A 19,140-nucleotide genomic window follows, 5' to 3' on the forward strand; every position below is an offset into this window, starting at 1 on the left:
ACCTTTAAAATTTTCTTTGCTCCAACACTGCAAGAAATAAATACTAAAACTGTTACGCTGCAGTTTAAATGGCTGCATTGGATACTCATTATTAAGATGCTCTCAATTTCTGTAATATATTGAAAAGTTTTAACTGTGATTTTTCTTCACCTAGTGATGTTCTCAGAAGTAGCAAATATTTTTGTATTAAAGGTCATCTTAAGAATTTTCAAGGATGTGCTATGTCAATAAGTTTTTCAATCTGCCCATTCCCAAGGAGGTACAGACATCATAACATGGATGAAACTAGCTTGTTATATTCAGGTAGAATCATAAATTGTTTCTCACTTAGGACAAATTACTATTACGTGACTCTTTCAGATGTCCAAGACTGTTCATGACTGCTTCCCCAGAGGGAAGCAGTTTACTGGGGCTGCTGTTTAAAGGATATGACCCAGCTGGCAAGAGGCTATGAAATATTAAGTGGCTGTGCCAGTGTCTGTGAAACTATCCACCTAGGAAGTCTTGCTTTCAGAAGATAACCAGTGGGCTTGTGTTAAACACTGCCAACATTAAGGATCAGGGAATAACTTGACAAAGCTTAACTAGAAAGTCTATGCTGCATTAAGTTCTTTAAAATTATGAAGTTCACATGAGATGTTGCGGGTATTAGTAATACCTTGCAACTTGGGTCTTGGTGTTTAATTGTTGTGATTGGACTAATTAGTTAAATGTCACTAAGCAGCAGAAAGAAAAGGAAAAACAAAACACTTGCTGGTGGGGAGCAAATCAGAAAATAGAATAATTTTGGGACAAGAGTATAAAATCAAGCTAAAGAAAAAAAATGTTCAAGGGTAAATAGGACTCATGATGCAGCAGAGAACGCAGGGGAAGATGTCAGTTGATATAAATGCTATGATGTTGATGTTGATTACCTATCAGAAATAGCTTCTTCTGTCACAAAAAAATGACTCCAGAATGGTTTTGCATTATCAATGAGGTGAAGGACTCTAACAAGGAATTTAAAAAACTGATTAGCATAGAATAATATATACTGTTAGCATGCATTTTTCCATTTAAAAGTATCTAATAACTAGAACTTATGCAAACTTATGCTATATGAAGTAGTAAGTCACAGGCAAGCGGCACTTAAGTGAAAAACAAAAACGAAAAGCAACATAACTTGTGCATTCCTGTTTGCTACTGACCCTCTTCAGTTGTTGTTGTAACTGTTCCCTCATGGACTCAGGACAATTGTCCAGCTGGGTCTTCTGCTCGGAGTAAAGCTCCTGAAGCCTCTCTAGTTTTTCCCTTTCAGCATCAAGCTTTACCTTCTCCTGAAGTTCAGAAACCAGAAAATAGAATAGAAATTACCTTCACACCCCAAGCAGGTGCCAGCGAACATTTCTCAAGGATAACACGAACAAACATACACAAACCCTGGACATTCTATGAACATAGAAACATATCTTGTGAGTGGCTAGGATAAAAGGATGTAAGTGGAAGTTAAGACAAGGGGACTGGGGACTTTCTGCATTCTCCAAACACAGTCCACTTCATGGCAATGACTCCTGCCTTCCCTCCCTCCTTCCTGTCACCATGTTACAAAAGCAGGGAAAGCAACGGTCACATTGAGTGTGGGTCATTGGCTGACAACAAAGAAATTCCAATCAAGTGCATAAGCAAGCCTTACCAAGAGTCACCCGTCAGAGACCCAGACAAAGGGAAGGCGGCATTTATCCCAATTACTGACATAGCCTAACTCGCCCAAGGCATTTGCACAGCAAGTTTTGGAATTTACTGGTTTTGTTCTCAGGTTAGAGGAATTCTAGGTGTATTAATTGACATCCCCAACACCTGAAACAGTTCTAGCTATTTGGAAAACCTCAGAACTTACATAGTTAGCAAAATCTTAATCCAGAAAGATTATTCAAGGACTGAGAGAGCTAGGAAAAATGCAACAGAGACAAAGCAGCAAGCGGGGGTGCGTATCAGGCAGCTCAGAAACACCAAAAATGTGACAGGGACTGCGGAAATTTTCCCACAAAGACTATCCCACAATGACTGACATGAAAAACAAACACAAATTGTGAAAAAAAAAAAAAAAAAAAAAAAAAAAGAGTCAGAGAAGAAAGGAGAAAGAAGATAATCCTAAATCCCTTCCAAGTCACACGTGCCAATGAGACCCTGGACGTTCTCTAGCATGTAATAGGCAAACACTCTAATATAGTGATTACATGGCCTTACAATGCTACCTCTTAAATTAAGAAACAGGCCAGGCATGGTGGCTCATGCCTGTAATCCCAGCACTTTGGGAGGCCCGAGGTAGGCAGATCACGAGGTCAGGAGTTCAAGACCAGCCTGGCCAATGTGGTGAAACCCCGTCTCTACCTAAAATACAAAAATTCGCCAGGTGTGGTGACACACATCTGTAGTCCTAGCTAATCAGGAGGCTGAGACAGAAAAATCACTTAAACCCGGGAGGTAGAGGTTGAAGTCAGCCAAGATCGTGCACTCCAGCTTGGGCGACAGAGTGAGACTCCTTCTCAAGAACAAAAACACAAAAAACAAAATTAAGAAACAAAACTTCAGTTTGTTTTGTGCCAGTCTTCCCAACATGTGTTCTTCTTTTTATGATGCTCTGAACTCTTGAAACAAATTTTAGACATGTTTTCTCCTCGTTTAACACGCTCAGCCTAAACAAATGCACTTTATGAATGGATTTGACAATGTGACCTTCAGTAAGCAAAATGACCACCACCTTCGCCTCCTTATATGCCCTCTATATAAACTGGTAGAAAAACTAGCCTCTAAACATATCACAGAAGGACTCTTTTTAAGGATTTTTCTCTGAAATAGTCCTATGAAATTATCCTTACTACTTTAAAAAAAAATCAAAATGGCCATGATATCCTACGTAAGCACATAGATTGTATAAAAGATGTTATGGTTCCCATCTAAAACTACAGGACTTCAATACCAGTTCACCTGAGTTTCCAATTTTGACTTAAATTTAGAAATGTGTAGTTGGCTTTAGAAATGTAATTTTCATAAAAGTTTGGAAGTCATAAACCTGAGACCTCTGCTTCATCTATCAATCTAAAATGGTTCCGTAACAACTTAAAACTTTAACAGACTACAAAGAAAGTTTCTTCCATCTTCAGCAGTCAGCTTACTCACTGTACACACCAACTGTGCCAGAGCTGGAGAAAGCAATGGCATTGCTAACAGAAGAAAGGATCCTCACCTGTGCTAATCCACAGTAAGACTGAATACACTACTACTGGTTAGTCTTTCGATTCAGAATTCTTTTTTGCTTTAATAAAACCAGCAATAGAGGATACCTGTTGTCCTTTGGCTAAGAAAATGTGTTCTTTCCTTTGTGTGTGCATCAAAGATTGCCCTATTTACACAGCAAAATAATTTTATCCCAAAAGAGTGCTATTTCTAGGTCCTGCATCACCAGACTCTGCAGCAACTGTGCCTCCAAATGGAAAGCTAAAAAGTAATCGAAAAAGAAGAAGACTACTTATTATAATTTAATAGCACATGTACAAAGCCCTAAAATTTAAAGTTATCTTTGATAGAAAACACTGATACAATCTTTGAGAACACAGAAAGCCACTGGCCTCAAGCATAGTCGTAAACTCAAATCAACAACTAATAATAATTTTTTAAAAACCTATGTTTACATAGTGCCTTACTTCTGAGGTGCTGAAAATATTTCATAATTCATACAAGAGGGCATTTAGAAGAATTATGGAAGCAGGCACCATTAGAACTTTTTGCAGCTTCTGTCTGTCAGTTAACGCTGTGACCACTACCCGGGTCCCAGAGCAAAAGCTCAGTGGGGCCAAAGCTAGGGCAAAGGAAGTGAAGGGAAAGGATGAAAGAAGACCAGTGGCAGGTGGGCCCGGCCGTAAATCACAGAGGACCACAGAGGTGATATCCCTCCTGTGAGAGCCAGAATACACCAACTTTCAGCCAGGAAGAAATTAATATTCTTCTACTCTATTTATTGCCCAGGAAGTTTTTAAAGGAAAATTAGCTCTAGGCAAGCAGTGAATTAGAGCTGAAAGTTTCACCTTCTACAGTGAATGTAAAATAGATGGCATTTGAGGGCTTAGGGAATCTTGCTTTTTAAATGTAAAACATTACAACCGAAGTTATTCCCTTCCTCCATATTTAAATTGGCAAACTCACCTATTCTAGCTACAATGGGTACAATAATATTTTCCAAACACCAAATTGGGGGATAATGTAACTTTTTTAAAAAAGATTCATAAATGTACTTTCAGGAAGAAAGTGAATTAAAAAAATTTTTTTAAACAGTGACTCCCTCTGTCCTGCAGGCGGGAGGGCAGTGGTGTGATCACAGCTCACTGCAGCCTTTAACTCCTGAGCTCCAGTGATTCTCTCCTCTCAGCCTCCCAAGCAGCTGGGACGACAGGTGTGCACAACCATACCAGACTAATTTTTTATTCTTTATTTGTAGAGATGGGGGTCTCATTATGTTTCCCAGGGTGGTCTTGAACTCCTGGACTCAAGTGATTCTCCCACCTCAACCTCCTAAAGTGCTGGGATTATAGGCATGAGCCACTGCACCCAGCCTAAAATGCATTTTTAAGAAATTTAACACAATTTCACTTTATTGGAAATAAAAAAAAAAGATTAGTAGGAATTAAAACACTCCAAGAAAATCCAGAGGTACAAGAGGGCATTTATAAAACCACAAACAGAATAGGACTTTCTAAGAGACAGCACTGTTCTCACTTTGACTTGTCCTCTCTCGATGTACCAGCAAAATCCAGCTGAGTCACAAATTCATGCCAGTTTTGGCCTATTTTGTATATCAAGACTGACGTTCCTAGAGCTCCACATTCATATATAGACAAACGTAAATTATTCGTGGGTAAATTAAGGTAGAAATCAGTTTATAAAATTGGGCCTATATTTGCTTCCATAGTGAGTTGTTTGTTCACTTGCCCAGTAACAATTGAAAGAGGACCAGAGGAGAAGAAAGAGGGAAATAGATCCTGTCCTCATGTAGCACAGTCCAGTTAGTCCATTAGAACAATGTGGAGGAGCTTTTAAATATACTATATCCTAGGACCCAATTTAGTTACAAATCCAGGGACATAAGGCTTAGTAACAAGCGTTTTAAAATCTCTCCAGGTTTTCTGATATGCAGCCAGGTTGAGACCCACTGACTTAGCCACCCAGGGTTACCGGAGAGGCAAAAGCAATCAACTACAATTTGATTTTTCTAATGAATACATAGAACACTAATACAGGATCCACCAAAACTAAATACTAAAATATTTGGTCCTAGTGCCTTTACTTCATAGTAAAAAAGGCCTCTCTTACAAATAATATCCCAATTGTTAAGTTTTTTACATTTAAATTAAATGCCTCAAGTAAACCAAACAAAAACTGTGACAGATCCCAATATGTAATATACACATAGACAGGGATGATCATTTCAAATTCGGAGGCAAAATCTTTATCATCTAACCATACAAATGATCAGGAGTGTTTCAAAGTTTACACTAAAGAATTGGAACTTACACACGAGTTACCAATAATCTTGAATGATCTTAAAAATGCAAGGCTCTCACACTTGTAATCCCAGCACTTTGGGAGGCAAGGCGGGTGGATCACGAGAGGTCAAGAGATCAAGACCATCCTGGCCAACATGGTGAAATTCCATCTCTACTAAAAATACAAAAATTAGCTGGGCATGGTGGCACGGGCCTGTAGTTCCAGCTACTAGGGAGGCTGATGCAAGACAATCACTTGAACCCGAGAGGCGGAGGTTGCATTGAGCCAAGATCACGCCATTGCACTCTAGCCTGGGCAACAAGCGCAAAACTCTGTCTCAAAAAAAAAAAAAAAAAAAAAAAAAATTTAAGGCTCATCAAAAGACTACTTATTCTGCTATATCGCAAAGTTAGAAGACAATAACATAAATTGTCTCTCTTCTAAGTTGTATTATTGTAGGAATAAATAAATTTAATTTGCTAACCCTTTGGAGTTTCAATACTACACAGAATATACCAATTAAAAAATCATTTAACCAGTGTGTAATACTTGATAAACAGATGGCTCAAGGTTACAAATGTATTGATTTGTAAGGCTGCCAGGTAAAACAGAAGACATTCGCCTAAATTGGAATTTCAGGCAAACAGCAAATGACTTTAATGTTAAGTATGTCCCAATTACTGCATGGGACATAATTACACTACAAAATAACTGTCTGAAATTCAAAGGTACCTGAGGTTCTTGTATTTTTATTTGCTAATTCTGGCAACCCCGTTAGCATGATAAAGATTTTCCTAAAAATTAAAATCTGCTTTTGTAATTTCCAAACTGTTTAGCACAGAACCCAGCACACTCTAGGCACTCAGGCCACATTTCGTTAGACATGGGGTCAGGTTTGGAATTGATGCAGTGATATGTTAAAATTTAAAGTCTCTAAGCCTTCATGTATTTATTTATTTGTTTATTTGACAGAGATGAGGTCTCACTGTGTTGCCTACACTGGTCTTGAACTCCTGAGCTCAAGTGACCCTCTTGCCTCAGCCTCCCAAAGTGTTGGGATTACAGGTGTGAGTCTCCATGCCTGGCCAGCCACCACTTTTAAGGGAGGTCCATTCAAAGTCTGATCTGTATATCCTGAAATCCCTTTCCTTCCAGTTCCGAAACTCTGTGGTTTTGTTTGGGAGGCAGGCATCCTTATAGGTTCATAGATTACGCAACTATTTTAGGCCCATAATCATTTATGTGAAATTCATCTTTCTTTTAACAGCTTTATTGATGTAGAATTCACATGCAAAAACATGGCCTGTGTTTAAGTATTCCTTTTGATAAGTGCGGACATATACATACATCAATGATACTATGTAAGGCGGAAAGTATTTCAGGAATGGAATATTCTAAACTTGACAGAGGTAACACAGATTATATAGCATATATTATATGACATTTCCAGTAAGGTTTGGAGCAGTACCCTCTAATCAAACATGTTGTTACTTCTGTAGCTACATTTATGAATATTCAACCTTACAAAATGACTTTTTTCCCCCCATAAAACTTTTCAGATTTTGGAATTGCAGAGGAAAGATTCTAGTCCTGTATCAACGAATAATGATGGTTGAGTACTTGTTCTCTGCCTCTAAAGAGGCACATCCTGTATTTCTTTCTTTCTTAGATTTTCTTCCCTTTGGCTTTGACATTTTGATTATACAACTGATGGATATTTAGTAAAGAAAAAAACGAGAAAATCAGAAACTCAGCACTTAGGTAATCAAACAACTACCAGAAAAAAATAGCCTCAATCTGGAATCCTATTGACTTAATCCCCAAATCCCATTATACAGCTCCACTTCCTCTGACCAGGGAGCTAACTTTGAAATGTAAGAAAGAGGCACGGGAAGGGCTGGGCCCCTTCTGCACACTGACTGTGACTTGTCACCTGTTTTGCACTCAAGAGGCATTAACACTTGGCTGAAGAATTCTGGGCTAGGCTCACTGTCTTTCCCTGGCTCCAAAGGAAGGATGGAGAGGAAGTAACAGGTACTTTGGCAAGAAAATCATGGGAAAAAAGACTTAACCATTTAACATGCAATGGCTTATGCTTACGGTAGAAACATTAGGAAGTCAAAGAATTTAAGATTTCACTCAGGAACGGGTTGTACGGCACAGAGTGCTTTGAGCTTCAAACTTTCAGGTGTGTTTGATGTGTTTAAGTGCAGCAGGCTAGGATGACTACAAAATGTAACAATGCATCTGTGTGAAGACACACGGTATTTGTCCTTAAACAAAAGGATGGTTTGAGATTTATGATTACCATCTGGATCACGGAAAGACCCTTCAGCAAGTCTACTGAATCGGAGGCTGTTTTTAACCATTTTATTTAATTTTGGTACAAGTGACTTGATTTCTGTAGGCTAAAAAGAAGCACAGATAAAAACAGATAATCCAGAAATAGAGGAAACTGAAAAACTATTTTTGGTTTCAAGTTTTTAATGTTGCCAGAAATAGACGAAGACAGAAAACCTACACGAACAGATGCACACGTCCATATTTTCTTAGCCATTGCCTAAGATCAGGCTTTGTCTTGGAATGGGGATGAGGAGTGAAAGGGAAGGAAGCCAGTTTCAGGTCTCTGCCCAAGCTGGGCTTCATGGTGCTAGTGATTTCCCTACTGTCACCAGGCCCATTAAACGAAAACAGTTTACCAGACCAGAGGACCCAATCTTCTTCTTTCACTTGCATTAAGAAAATGTGATGGTCTCTTTGCTTACTGCTTCACCAAATAAATATACCCTCCGGGTTTATGTTCGAGTTAGACCCTGGTTTAAGGTTTATCAATGTTCACAGTGGCTCCATCCCTGATGTGGCTACTATCTGAGAACACAATGGGCAGGTGACATGTATCTCAAGGTCAGATGGAAACAGGCTTATTGATGCTCTTAACAGTGGTACCTCTAGGGGTAATAAAAGGCCAGTGCAGGAAACTGCTGCAAAAATGTTCAATAAATACATCCTAGAATAAACTGTCTATATTTTATGTTTTCTGTATAAGGATGCCTACAGTTTATATTTTATATGGTGACATATAAATAAATACCAATCATGTATAATACATATTATACTAAATATGCAAAACCAAAATGCATTTCTAAATCAGCTGAAAGTACTATTACAGATCAATCTTCAGAGGCAAGAAAATAACACCACAAAATTTGAATGCTGATGGGTGGGCGTGGTGGCTCACACTTGTAATCCCAGCACTTTGGGAGGCCAAGACAGGCAGATAACCCCTGATATGATGCATTGGAGACCAGCCTGGACAACATGACAAATCCCTGTCTCTAATAAAACTATAAAAATTTGCTGGGCCTGCTGGTGGGTGCCTGAAATCCCAACTACTCAGGAGGCTGAGGCAAGAGAATCACTTAAACCTGGGAGGAGGAGGCTGCAATGAGCCAAGATTGTGCCACTGCACTCCAGCCTGGGCATCAGAAAGAGATTCCATCCCCCAAAAAAAGGAAAAATAAAAGATTTGAAGGTTGAGGTATTCTGAGGTATTATTACACATTTTTCCTATGGCTCCGGCCTTGTCTCCAAAATGCTAGAGCCAGGCTTACAGGATGTACTATCCACATCTGAATCGGAGCTTGCCCAACAGAGATATCTTTTCAGGTTTTGCTTTTCTCATTCCAGGGCTTATATCTGACCACAGCAACAGGTGTCTGGAAGAGGAAATGCGATCCCTAAGGGCAAAGGCCACTTCCTCCTTCTGTCTTACGCTCTGGCATGATGGGCCGTGTGACTACAGGCCTCCTGGCATGTGCAAGCGGGTAGCCCAGCCCAGCTGTCCTGAAACTTGGCTGCACGTAGCTCTTTGGCTGGTGTTTGGCTCGGTGTTTTGCTAAGGCCCAGCTTGGACTAGCCATTAGCAGGAAAATCCAACAACAGTATTCCCAAGCACACTGGGCAGTAACTTGGCACACGCTATGGGCTGGATAAACAGTGTATCACAGTGCCCTAGTGCTCTCCTCTATTTCACAGGCTAGAGTGGGAAATAAACGGCTACTAACCCCCAAACAAACATAAATTAGAAAATGTTTATCTGTAAAAAGAACAACATGGAAAATCTAATCTGAACTGGAAAGGTCAAGGAGGGCTTTTCGGAAAAACTAACACTGATCTTGAGCCCTGAAAGACGGACCAATGAGGCATGCAATATGGGGAAGAGAATGCCAGGGAGGGGAAAACAGTATCTGCAAAGGACTGGGGTTGGGGGAGGATGAATCTTTTAACAAATAGAAAGATAGAAAGGAAAGTGACTGCGAGAGTGATGTGAAGAATGGGAGGGTGGTGACAGGCTGGTGACGATCACACTAAGGAATTTGGATGTATAATCAAGTACAGTGTGACACAAACCACAGCAATACAAACTAGTTTCTTCTTTTTAATCACATTGGCTGTTGTGAAGGGAATGAATTGAAGGAAAGCAAGTGGAAGTAGACTAAATAAGAGATTTTCATAATAGAGAAGAGAATGCTGTTAGTGGAGAGGCAGAGATGTTGAAGTAATTGAGAAATAACTTGGTAATCAACTGGATGTAAGGCAATAGGAAAGATGTGTCAAGATCAACTTCCAGGTTTCTGCTGAACATAGAGGTGAATAGAGACACAATTTCCTGGTTGGTAAAACTGGAGGATTGAGGGTGGAGGGTGGAAGGCCAGGGAAGAGATAAGATCAAGAGTTCAGTTATGGGTGTGTTCAGTTGGAAATACTCATGAAATATCTGAGTGGAGATGTCAGGTAGGCTACAGGATATGAGTCAGTGTTCCAAAAACGGTATGGACTAGTGAAATCCCTATGATAGTCACCAGCATATACAAGTTAGTTGAAGCCATAGCAACAGAAGGACGTGAAGGTACAAGAGAAAGGAGTTCAGATCAGAGATAAAGAGTGAGAAAGAGGTCAGAGAAATGGTCAGAAAACCAGAAGACTGTGGTATACAGAGGCAAGAAGAGGGAGACAGTGAAGAAAGACCAAGAAAAAGAGCTGTCCCCTGTGCCGGATGCTGCTCTGGACTCTGATCATGAGGGACAGGAAAGCACCCAGCAGGCTGGGCGGCACTGAGTTCTTTAGTAGTCTTAACAGGAGAGAATCTGATGGAGGAGTAGAGATCTAAGCCAACTGGAGGGGGAAGAATGTTTAACTGGAAAATGAAGAAAAAGACACAGTAGACTCAGAAAATTGTTTGATAAGTTTAGCTACAATGAAGATAAGAAAGATAAGGTAGTAGCTTATTGTTAATGAATAAAGTAGTCATTTATTTTAAAAATAATAATGTTGGTATACTGACAGCAAAGAGGGAGAAACTGATCCCAGGGGGTGAGGGTACAGAAAGACTAAAGACCTAAAGAGGGTGGGATGGGATGACACACAGAGCACATCGAATGGGACTAGTCTCGGATGGAAGGAGGGAATCCCCCACTTCATTGTGAGAAGATGGGATGCTTTTAATTTCTCTGCAGAGCAGGTGGTAAGATGATCTCTGAGCCAGAGGAATGAAAGTGGGCCGGGGGTACGAACAGAGTGTATGAAATAGCTGTGGCATTAAATGGTGGAATACATTGATTTGAGAAACATAATAATGTTTTTGCCAAGCTATATTGAGTCTCTGTTTGAGTTTAGTTGTCAAAAATACATAGTAACATCATCTAGACCAGTCTTTGTTTCCACTTCCCTCATCCTCTTCTGGAGTTCCTCACCCAAAGCCAGTTTCTGCCATTTTTCACATGATGTGATGACAGACAATAATCCTACCTTCTAAGACCAACTAATCCCCTCACAGCTGTTTGAGCTGGTCCTATGCGTCAAGTCCCTGGAGTCCCCTCTCCGGTGCATAGCCTCTGTCAAGCCATCAAAACAATATTAGGAAGGATGGAGGTGGTTTCCTTGCTTGTTTCTGCCCATGTTCCTAGAATTCTACCTGTACCTCTTGAGAATATAAGATAACTTTTCCTGGGAAGTGAGATCTAACATTGGCTCAATTTGCTTCACTTTAGTGTAGAATCTGATGCTAAGGAGACATACACAAATAGAGTTTGTAGGCCATGCTATATGTGAGATACACAAAATAAATAACTACGCAGATTAGGATGGCGGGAGGGTTCACAGGGAACATGATACCCAATTCCTATGTTGAATGAGTTTTCCAGTATGACATAAATAGCAATAAAACTACTCTACTACTACTTAATTAGTATTTACTTGATAGTAAAATATTGATAAATATCAACACAAGACATCTGATTCCCCTAGTGAAGGCTTCTTGCAGAATCTTTGAGAAGCATAACCATTAGCTGAATCCTTCTGGACTGCAGACTTAGACAGTCAATTCTTTGACTTGCTTTTGGCCTTTTGAGAAAAATATACCCACTACCCAAATACTACTTAAATGTTTGGGGGGCAGAATGAATACACATACAATTTAATATGAAAAGTCTCTGCAGTTTAATTCTGACATGCTGGCCACCAAAAATTGATGTGCAGCATTTAATTTGACTTTTATTTCTGACTGTCATTTTGAGCTTATTCTCTGGCATCAAGATCAAATGTCCTTATTTATAGGTCTTAAACAAATAAGAGCCTAAAAAGGAAGTCACATTCAGCAGAAATTCCTTCCACACATTACCACTAGAACTTACTCAAACTAAAAAATTTTTCTTTTTCTCAGCTTAGTGGAGAACATGGTGAGTAAGGACGAATGTGTTAAAGCTGATTTGCTTTTTTCTTTCTCAAATTGAAATTTTATTTTCAGTTTTATTGGAATGTTTTTAGTTTAGCTCTAACTAATTCAGAACGGGAGAGGAGAGTAATGTATATTTCCCAGAGGAAAAAAACATATGCGCAGACAAATCAAAAACCCAACTACCAATCTGAATTCTAAAATCTGCAAGTGATTTTTCATACTTTCCCTAATAGATATCAGCCAACATTCAGATTGTGATCCAAAATGTATATGCAGGACCTTTTCCAAGATAAATATCAACTGTGTTTCACAGATAACTTTCCTCTGGCAGTGTGGGAGGACTCCCCCCAGAAGAAAATATAGAAACTGCAATTCATTTGTCAAAAAGCAGTGCACTTGCATTGTAAACAATAGCAAGGCGAAGCAGGTGAGATGAATGGTTCTCATTCATCTGTTTAATAAACAGAAAAATAAAAAGAAATGAGGCAACTCTATTTGAATATGATTAAGCCATCCCTATAGGGCAGCAGTGGTAAAGAACTTCAGTATACTAAAAAAATTACTTAAAAAACACAATGGAATCAGAAAAGCAGAAAAGGCCAATGAAAAAAAGCAAACAAACAACTCACTCATGTCAAGTAGAATAAAGCCGACAGGAATATCGGCTCACAAATTACATGAGATCTGCTTTCTCAACTCAGCTGCCCGGTACCTGGTAGTTCTTAGTTTCTGGCAATGTATGATCTTAGGATTTTTCTCTAGTGCCGCTGTCTCCAGGAACATGACACACAAATGCAAAACCACAGTAATCCATTCAACATTTAAATTCGATCAGTTGGGACCACCACTTTGTCCATAAAAATTGCATCGAAATATAATTTTCTTTTACCTTGGTCTTTTCACCAACAATGTTCTTTTCCAGTTCAGCGATTTTCCGGTTTAGATGATCCAAAATCTCCTTCTCCTTCATAAGTTCAGTTGTTTCAGATTGCTGTTCTCCATCCAAGAGAGCACATTCCATATCCAGCTAAGGACACAGATCAAAGCTCAGACGTGTTTCACCTTCAGGGACAGTCTCAACTGCCCACCCTAGAGATACATTTGCAACAGCTACAGACTTCCAAAAGTCATACTGTATCAGCCAGATTGGGGGCCTGAGAACACTCCAGGGAGCCCGTGTGAAATCAGGATTCCCATATAAGAAAGCTAAAGAGCTTAGAATATATTCACTAAAAAAACTAGTTATCTCATCACCTAACTTTTCTACTATAACCCCTCTTCTGCTCACTTCTCGAGGATATTTTGCCTATTTGCTTAGGTTCAAACTCAAGCACAGACCACCATGGGAGCAGCCACGTCTTTCTTTCTCTGTCCCTAGAGCATGGGAAGAGAAAGTTACCCGAGCCCAGCATGTGAACTCTGCATTCCTAGCAATACCAGCAGGAGGGGCTTCCAGCGTCTCTATATAAGACAACAGGTGAGCAGTCCCCTAACCACTTTAGGGCCTACTGGCATCATCTGTAAGGACAGACACACAGATCTTCCCTAGACAGAATTAAGTGCCCCTTCTCATGCGATGGAGGTAACATAAAAATTGCCACTGTCTTCTATTATAGTTATGCAATATGTGTCTGTCTGCTCCCTAGTTTGCAAACCTCTAGAAGGCTGGATCTATTTCTGAGCCGTGTGTGAATTTCATCACGGTGCCAATGTGATATCCAACTCACAATAAAGCATGCTCAGAAAACATTTGCTGGATCTAACCTTGAAATCTAAATACAGGGCACCTCAGCTGATAGATCCTATGTTAGGTCAGAAAGCACATACTAGTTAAGACAAAGTTGGTTGAAGATTCATAAAGTACATTACAGAGAGTGTAGTACATTTATGTCATCTGGTTAAAAAAAAAAAAAAAAACAGAAAAAAAGAATGTAGAAAAAGGCTATTTTTACCCTACACACAGAACCCACTGAATAAATGTTTGCTTATGTTGACTTCTATGTATCAGGCCTCCAAAGGCTGTACCTGAATGAGCGGCAATATTTTTAAGCTAAAGGAAAGCAAGAAAAGAGAGGAGAGGGTAAAAAGTTTACCTCTCTGGAAGATTCATCCATCTGATCATTTATGTCTTTGATTTTTTGTTTAAGTTCCTCAAGGTTGTTAAGAATGACTATCCGGGTTTCTTCCATTGCAGCCAACTCCTGAGATCTCTGTTCTTCACTTATATCCTCTGGGGTCTGTGATTAATCAATATAGACATGGATTATTCATACTTCCGTTCTAGAATTTCCCACCTTGGCTTGTCTAGGTCTAGCATTTCCTCATCTCCATGCCTGTGTAGATTTTAAAAGCATCCCTGCAATTGCACGTTTAGAGCTCTGGTGTGTTTTTTCCACATTATGCAATCCTCACCAATTAGGCTCTCAAGAGACTTCAGACAAAACAACTCCAGTTCACCAATTCATATCCTTTTGAAGCTAAAAGAACTAAGAGATTATACAGATAAGAAAGATGTGGAACACAGAGACTGGGTTGACTTCTCCAAGGTTATAGAGAAAGTTCAGCATAACAGAGAACGAGAATTGACAGAAGACTTGTGACATCTTCCTCAGGGATCTCTTGAGCATGCTGCTACAGTCATTACAAGCACAATATTCTCTGCCATCTTCAAGGTGAGGACATCTCCTATAAAAGCCTCTTGAATCTCTTAGGCATATTGTTGGATGTCACTGCTAGAGTTATCTGCGAAGGAGCTTATGCATTTCCTTCTCAACATACATTAGAAAAGCAAGGGCACATCACTTTGGGGAGGCAGAAAATGACTTAAAACTACACCCTCGGTATTAAGTTAATGGAAGCTTCACTTTTGCGTTAGTATACTATTTCCTGTCTTTGTCCTATAGACCTTCTTGCTATACAGCATCTAAGACAAGCCCTAAAACAGGACACTGGCCACCATTTGTAAAATTACTTCATGGAAAAACTGGTTCATTGACAAGAGATAGGAAAGTCGAGAAACAAATTAAGCGACAGAGTACTGAGATCCACTCCTGAACGGAGCTAATGACAGATGCCCAGGGAAGAAAGCAGTATTGTAGATCACACACGCAGTCAAAATGTGACTGTTTATTGTTCAAGAAGAGAATGGAGTGAATACAAATAGCCTCCTCCTTCTAGAATTTCAGGTTAGTTGTCTTGGATATCACCGGATAGAGACCAATCTTTCTATAGATAATAAATGTCAGAATAAATATATTATTTATTCAAATTATCCCTTTTTGAAAAAGAAGTAATTTTTTGAATCAGGAAGTCAATAATTATACTGTTTCACAAATGAAAATTGAAAACAGCAGCCCAGTTGAGTAAATTATTGAATATTTGTCACTAATTGTTAAAAAAAAAAACAGCTTGAAATTAAACACCGAAAAAATCCCTTTAGCATACTTCACTAGGTTCACTTAATTTGACAATCTTGATAATACCTTTAAGAAGCCATCCATCATATCATATTTTGTACTCTTTGTTCATATTTATATTCTTTACTCTTTTTTTTTTGAGATGGAGTTTCGCTCTTGTTGCCCAGGCTGGAGTGCAATGGTGTGATCTCGGCTTACCGCAACCTCCGCCTCCTGGGTTCAGGCAATTCTCCTGCCTCAGCCTCCTGAGTAGCTGGGATTACAGGCACGCGCCACCATGCCCAGCTAATTTTTTGTATTTTTAGTAGAGACGGGGTTTCACCATGTTGACCAGGATGGTCTCGAGCTCTCGACCTCGTGATCCACCCGCCTCGGCCTCCCAAAGTGCTGGGATTACAGGCTGAGCCGCTGCACCCGGACCTATTCTTTATTCTTTACTCTACTTTGTAGCTCTTTGTTTTTTTAAATTTTGAGACAGACTCTTGCTCTGTCCCCCAGGCTGCAGTAAAATGGTCCAATCTTGGCTCACTGTAACCTCTGCCTCCTGGGTTCTAGTGATTTTCCTGCCTCAGCCTCCCCTCCTGAGTAGCTGGGATTACAGGCGCCCACCATCACGCCCAGCTAATTTTTGTATTTTTAGTAGAGGCAAGCTTTCAGCATGTTGGTAAGGCTGGTCTCGAACTCCAGACTTCAGGTGATCCTCCTGGCTTCAGCCTCCCAAAGTGCTGGGATTACAGGCCTGAGTCACCATGCCTGGCTACCTTGTAGCTTCTTAAAGTGATTTAATTATTCAGAATTTAGTACCTCAGGTTTGTTAGGATGAAGGTAAGCAGCTCTTCTAAGCTTTGACATTTAGCTCTTTGTCATCTTACATCAAATAACTTACCAACTAATAAAACAACTGTTGACCTTTTTATCACAGACAATAAAGCTCATTGTCCTAACACTAAGGTGCCTGTTTTAAGCCATGAGGAATGCCTGTAACAGTGAAATGGCATTCCAGAATCACTGTGAATAATCCTAGCAGGAAAGCCTCACCAAGGCCAGTATCCTGTTGGGTCAAGATTACATATTAGGTTTCTACTTCCAACATGGCTTAAAAATATCTCTCTCACAGGTGGATGCAAGGCATTAAGAAAAATACAAAATAACAGAACAATCTGCAAAACTCTAAACTTTAAAGATGGTTAAGAGTGGGAATCATCTGCATAATTCAAAGTTTTTAGAAAGTTTATCACAATAGATATGTCTGATAACAGACAATTTAAGATACTGTTTGTGGCAATAAAGCCACAAATGCCATCTAGGAAATGTTAATGGGTTTTTTCCTAAGTTATTTATAACAAACAGTATCTCCAGGAAGCATTCTAAAACTGAACGCTTTATGATAGAATGGGGTGAGGTCAATGTAATGTCATTTATTAACCAAATAAAGAAAACCAACAGAAAGCCAAGGTGTGGCAGCCACTGAGTAGCTTTAAGTTTTATAGTGATAGAGATATTGTAATTCTAAACATATGCCCTTCATTTTAATTTCTCTGGGATTGTTTTTTTACAGTAATGGACAAGAATCTATTAACAGTGACATGTTTTAATAAGCACATCACACATGTATGTGCACCCTCTAATATGTTATCTTTGGGGAAACTTGATCCATGCAGGAAAGGAAAGAGATGATAGAGGAAAAGACACTTTCTACCTGACCCTTTTTCACAGATTTCTTCTTAAAACCCTTCTGCAGCCAAAGGAGACAGGGGTGCAAGGGACTTGAAAGGAGAAAGATGAGCCACCTTTCCAGACTTTTACCTCAGGAGGTGGTTCAGGAAGGCCAACTAAAATTAGCATATTTCCAAGGTCATTTGCATCTGTAAGTATTATAAAAAGCAAGTTATTGACTGGTAACTCTCAGGTTTCCTAAATATCATTAAGATCGTTGTTTTGTACAGTTAAGTCAACTGGCAGTGTTTTTCACGTTCATCTCTTCTCCATTTATCCCTAAATCGAGTATTAACACTAAACTTCGTTAGGCAAATAATCCAGTGTGCAAATTAACTGAAGAGGAAGAACATCCAAAACAAATGGTTATGAGTTTTTTTTTTTTTTTTTAATTTTCTATCTCCTATCTCAAGGTAATATATTTCTATCTTCAGAAAGTAACAAGTAAAAAAAATGTGTTTCCTGAAACCCATCAGCTTCCCTCACTTGCACTCTTTCCACACTGCTGTGTGGTACCCTGGGTGTCCCTGATCTTTCCTGCCTCTACAGGGTGCACAGTCTTACCTCTCTTGCTATAACAGATGATGCACTAAGCTTCAGAGGCCTCCTATTCCACAGTTACACGCTTGAGCAATTAAAAACATCAGCCAGGATCTGCTCATGTACATACCAACAACATTCTTGTCATAGCCCTCTCCAGGAGGAAACCTGTCTCCAAAAGATAGTCTTTAGAGAGAGCACACAGCTTAATGTTTTTAACAAAAAAATGGCAGATCTCCATGAAGGAAGAAATGTGAAAAGATTTAAAATCAAAAGGAAGCCAATGGCTGACGACAAGAGCTCAACTTTTCAACTGATGGATCATTTACTGTGCCTGAACACAAACAACTTTTGATTCCTCCCTGCCCCAACTTTCTTCCCCTATCCTGGTTTCTAATCACTGCAACTCTCTGCCCACAGAAACAGATGTCCTGTTCAGAATTACTCTCCATTGAGAATTAGTAAGGTAAACATGGTCACTAGCAAAAAGAAGGGATGAGTCAGGCGCAGTGGCTCACTTTTGTAATCTCAGCACTATGGGAGGCAAAGGCAGGCAGATCACTTGAGGTCAGGAGTTCCAGACTGGCCTGGCTAACATGGTGAAACCTTGTCTCTACTAAAAATACAAAAGTTAGCCGGGTGTGATGGCGTGCACCTGTAGTCCCAGCTACTCAGGAGGCTGAGGCAAGAGAATCACTTGAACCCGGGAGGCAGAGGTTGCAGTGAGCTGAGATTGCACCCTGCACTCCAGCCTGGGTGACAGAGCAAGGCTCTGTCAAAAAAAAAAAAAAAAAAGAAAGAAAGAAAGAAAAGAAAAAGAAGAGATTGATGTCCGACATGTATTCAACAGTCTAAAGTTGTGATGTATATGATGGAAAAGTCTCAGTAGGTAGATAAGGATTTCTGACTGGAAAACATTCAGTGTAAAAGTCTTGCTGTAGTTAAACAAATGCACAAACTCCCCTGAATAATGTGATAAATTACTGCCGGAATTTAGTACCTTACAACATCTTTCTCTTAAACAATCAATGTGTCCGTCTCTTATAACAAAAGATTAAAGAATCTCACAGTTGAACTAAATAGTAAGCATTAACTAAGCAAATCAATACATTAATCCTACTTATTCCTAAAAAAGTAAATCCACCTTGTGAACATGGTATCTGCTTTTTCCTCTTTTTACTATTTTTGTTCTAATTTTAGTCCAATACAATT

General features: G+C 39.5%; 1 protein-coding gene across 11 annotated transcripts in view; it reads right to left on the reverse strand.

Moving 5' to 3' along the window:
- Positions 1-19,140, reverse strand: part of PHLDB2 (pleckstrin homology like domain family B member 2) — a 237,724-nt gene that overhangs the window by 44,075 nt on the left and 174,509 nt on the right. For 8 of the 11 annotated variants that reach the window (XM_074404392.1, XM_010346008.3, XM_074404400.1 and 5 more), the window contains 3 exons: positions 14,350-14,493; positions 13,146-13,283; positions 1,188-1,316 (listed from right to left, as the gene is read on the reverse strand). In XM_074404392.1, the coding sequence (XP_074260493.1) occupies positions 1,188-1,316; positions 13,146-13,283; positions 14,350-14,493 (411 nt within the window). The remainder of the gene's footprint in view (positions 1-1,187; positions 1,317-13,145; positions 13,284-14,349; positions 14,494-19,140) is intronic. The other 3 variants (XM_074404396.1, XM_003935480.4, XM_074404399.1) reach the window with 1 other exon arrangement.

The sequence above is a fragment of the Saimiri boliviensis genome, chromosome 8 (assembly GCF_048565385.1).
Source record: "Saimiri boliviensis isolate mSaiBol1 chromosome 8, mSaiBol1.pri, whole genome shotgun sequence".
NCBI lineage: Eukaryota > Metazoa > Chordata > Mammalia > Primates > Cebidae > Saimiri > Saimiri boliviensis.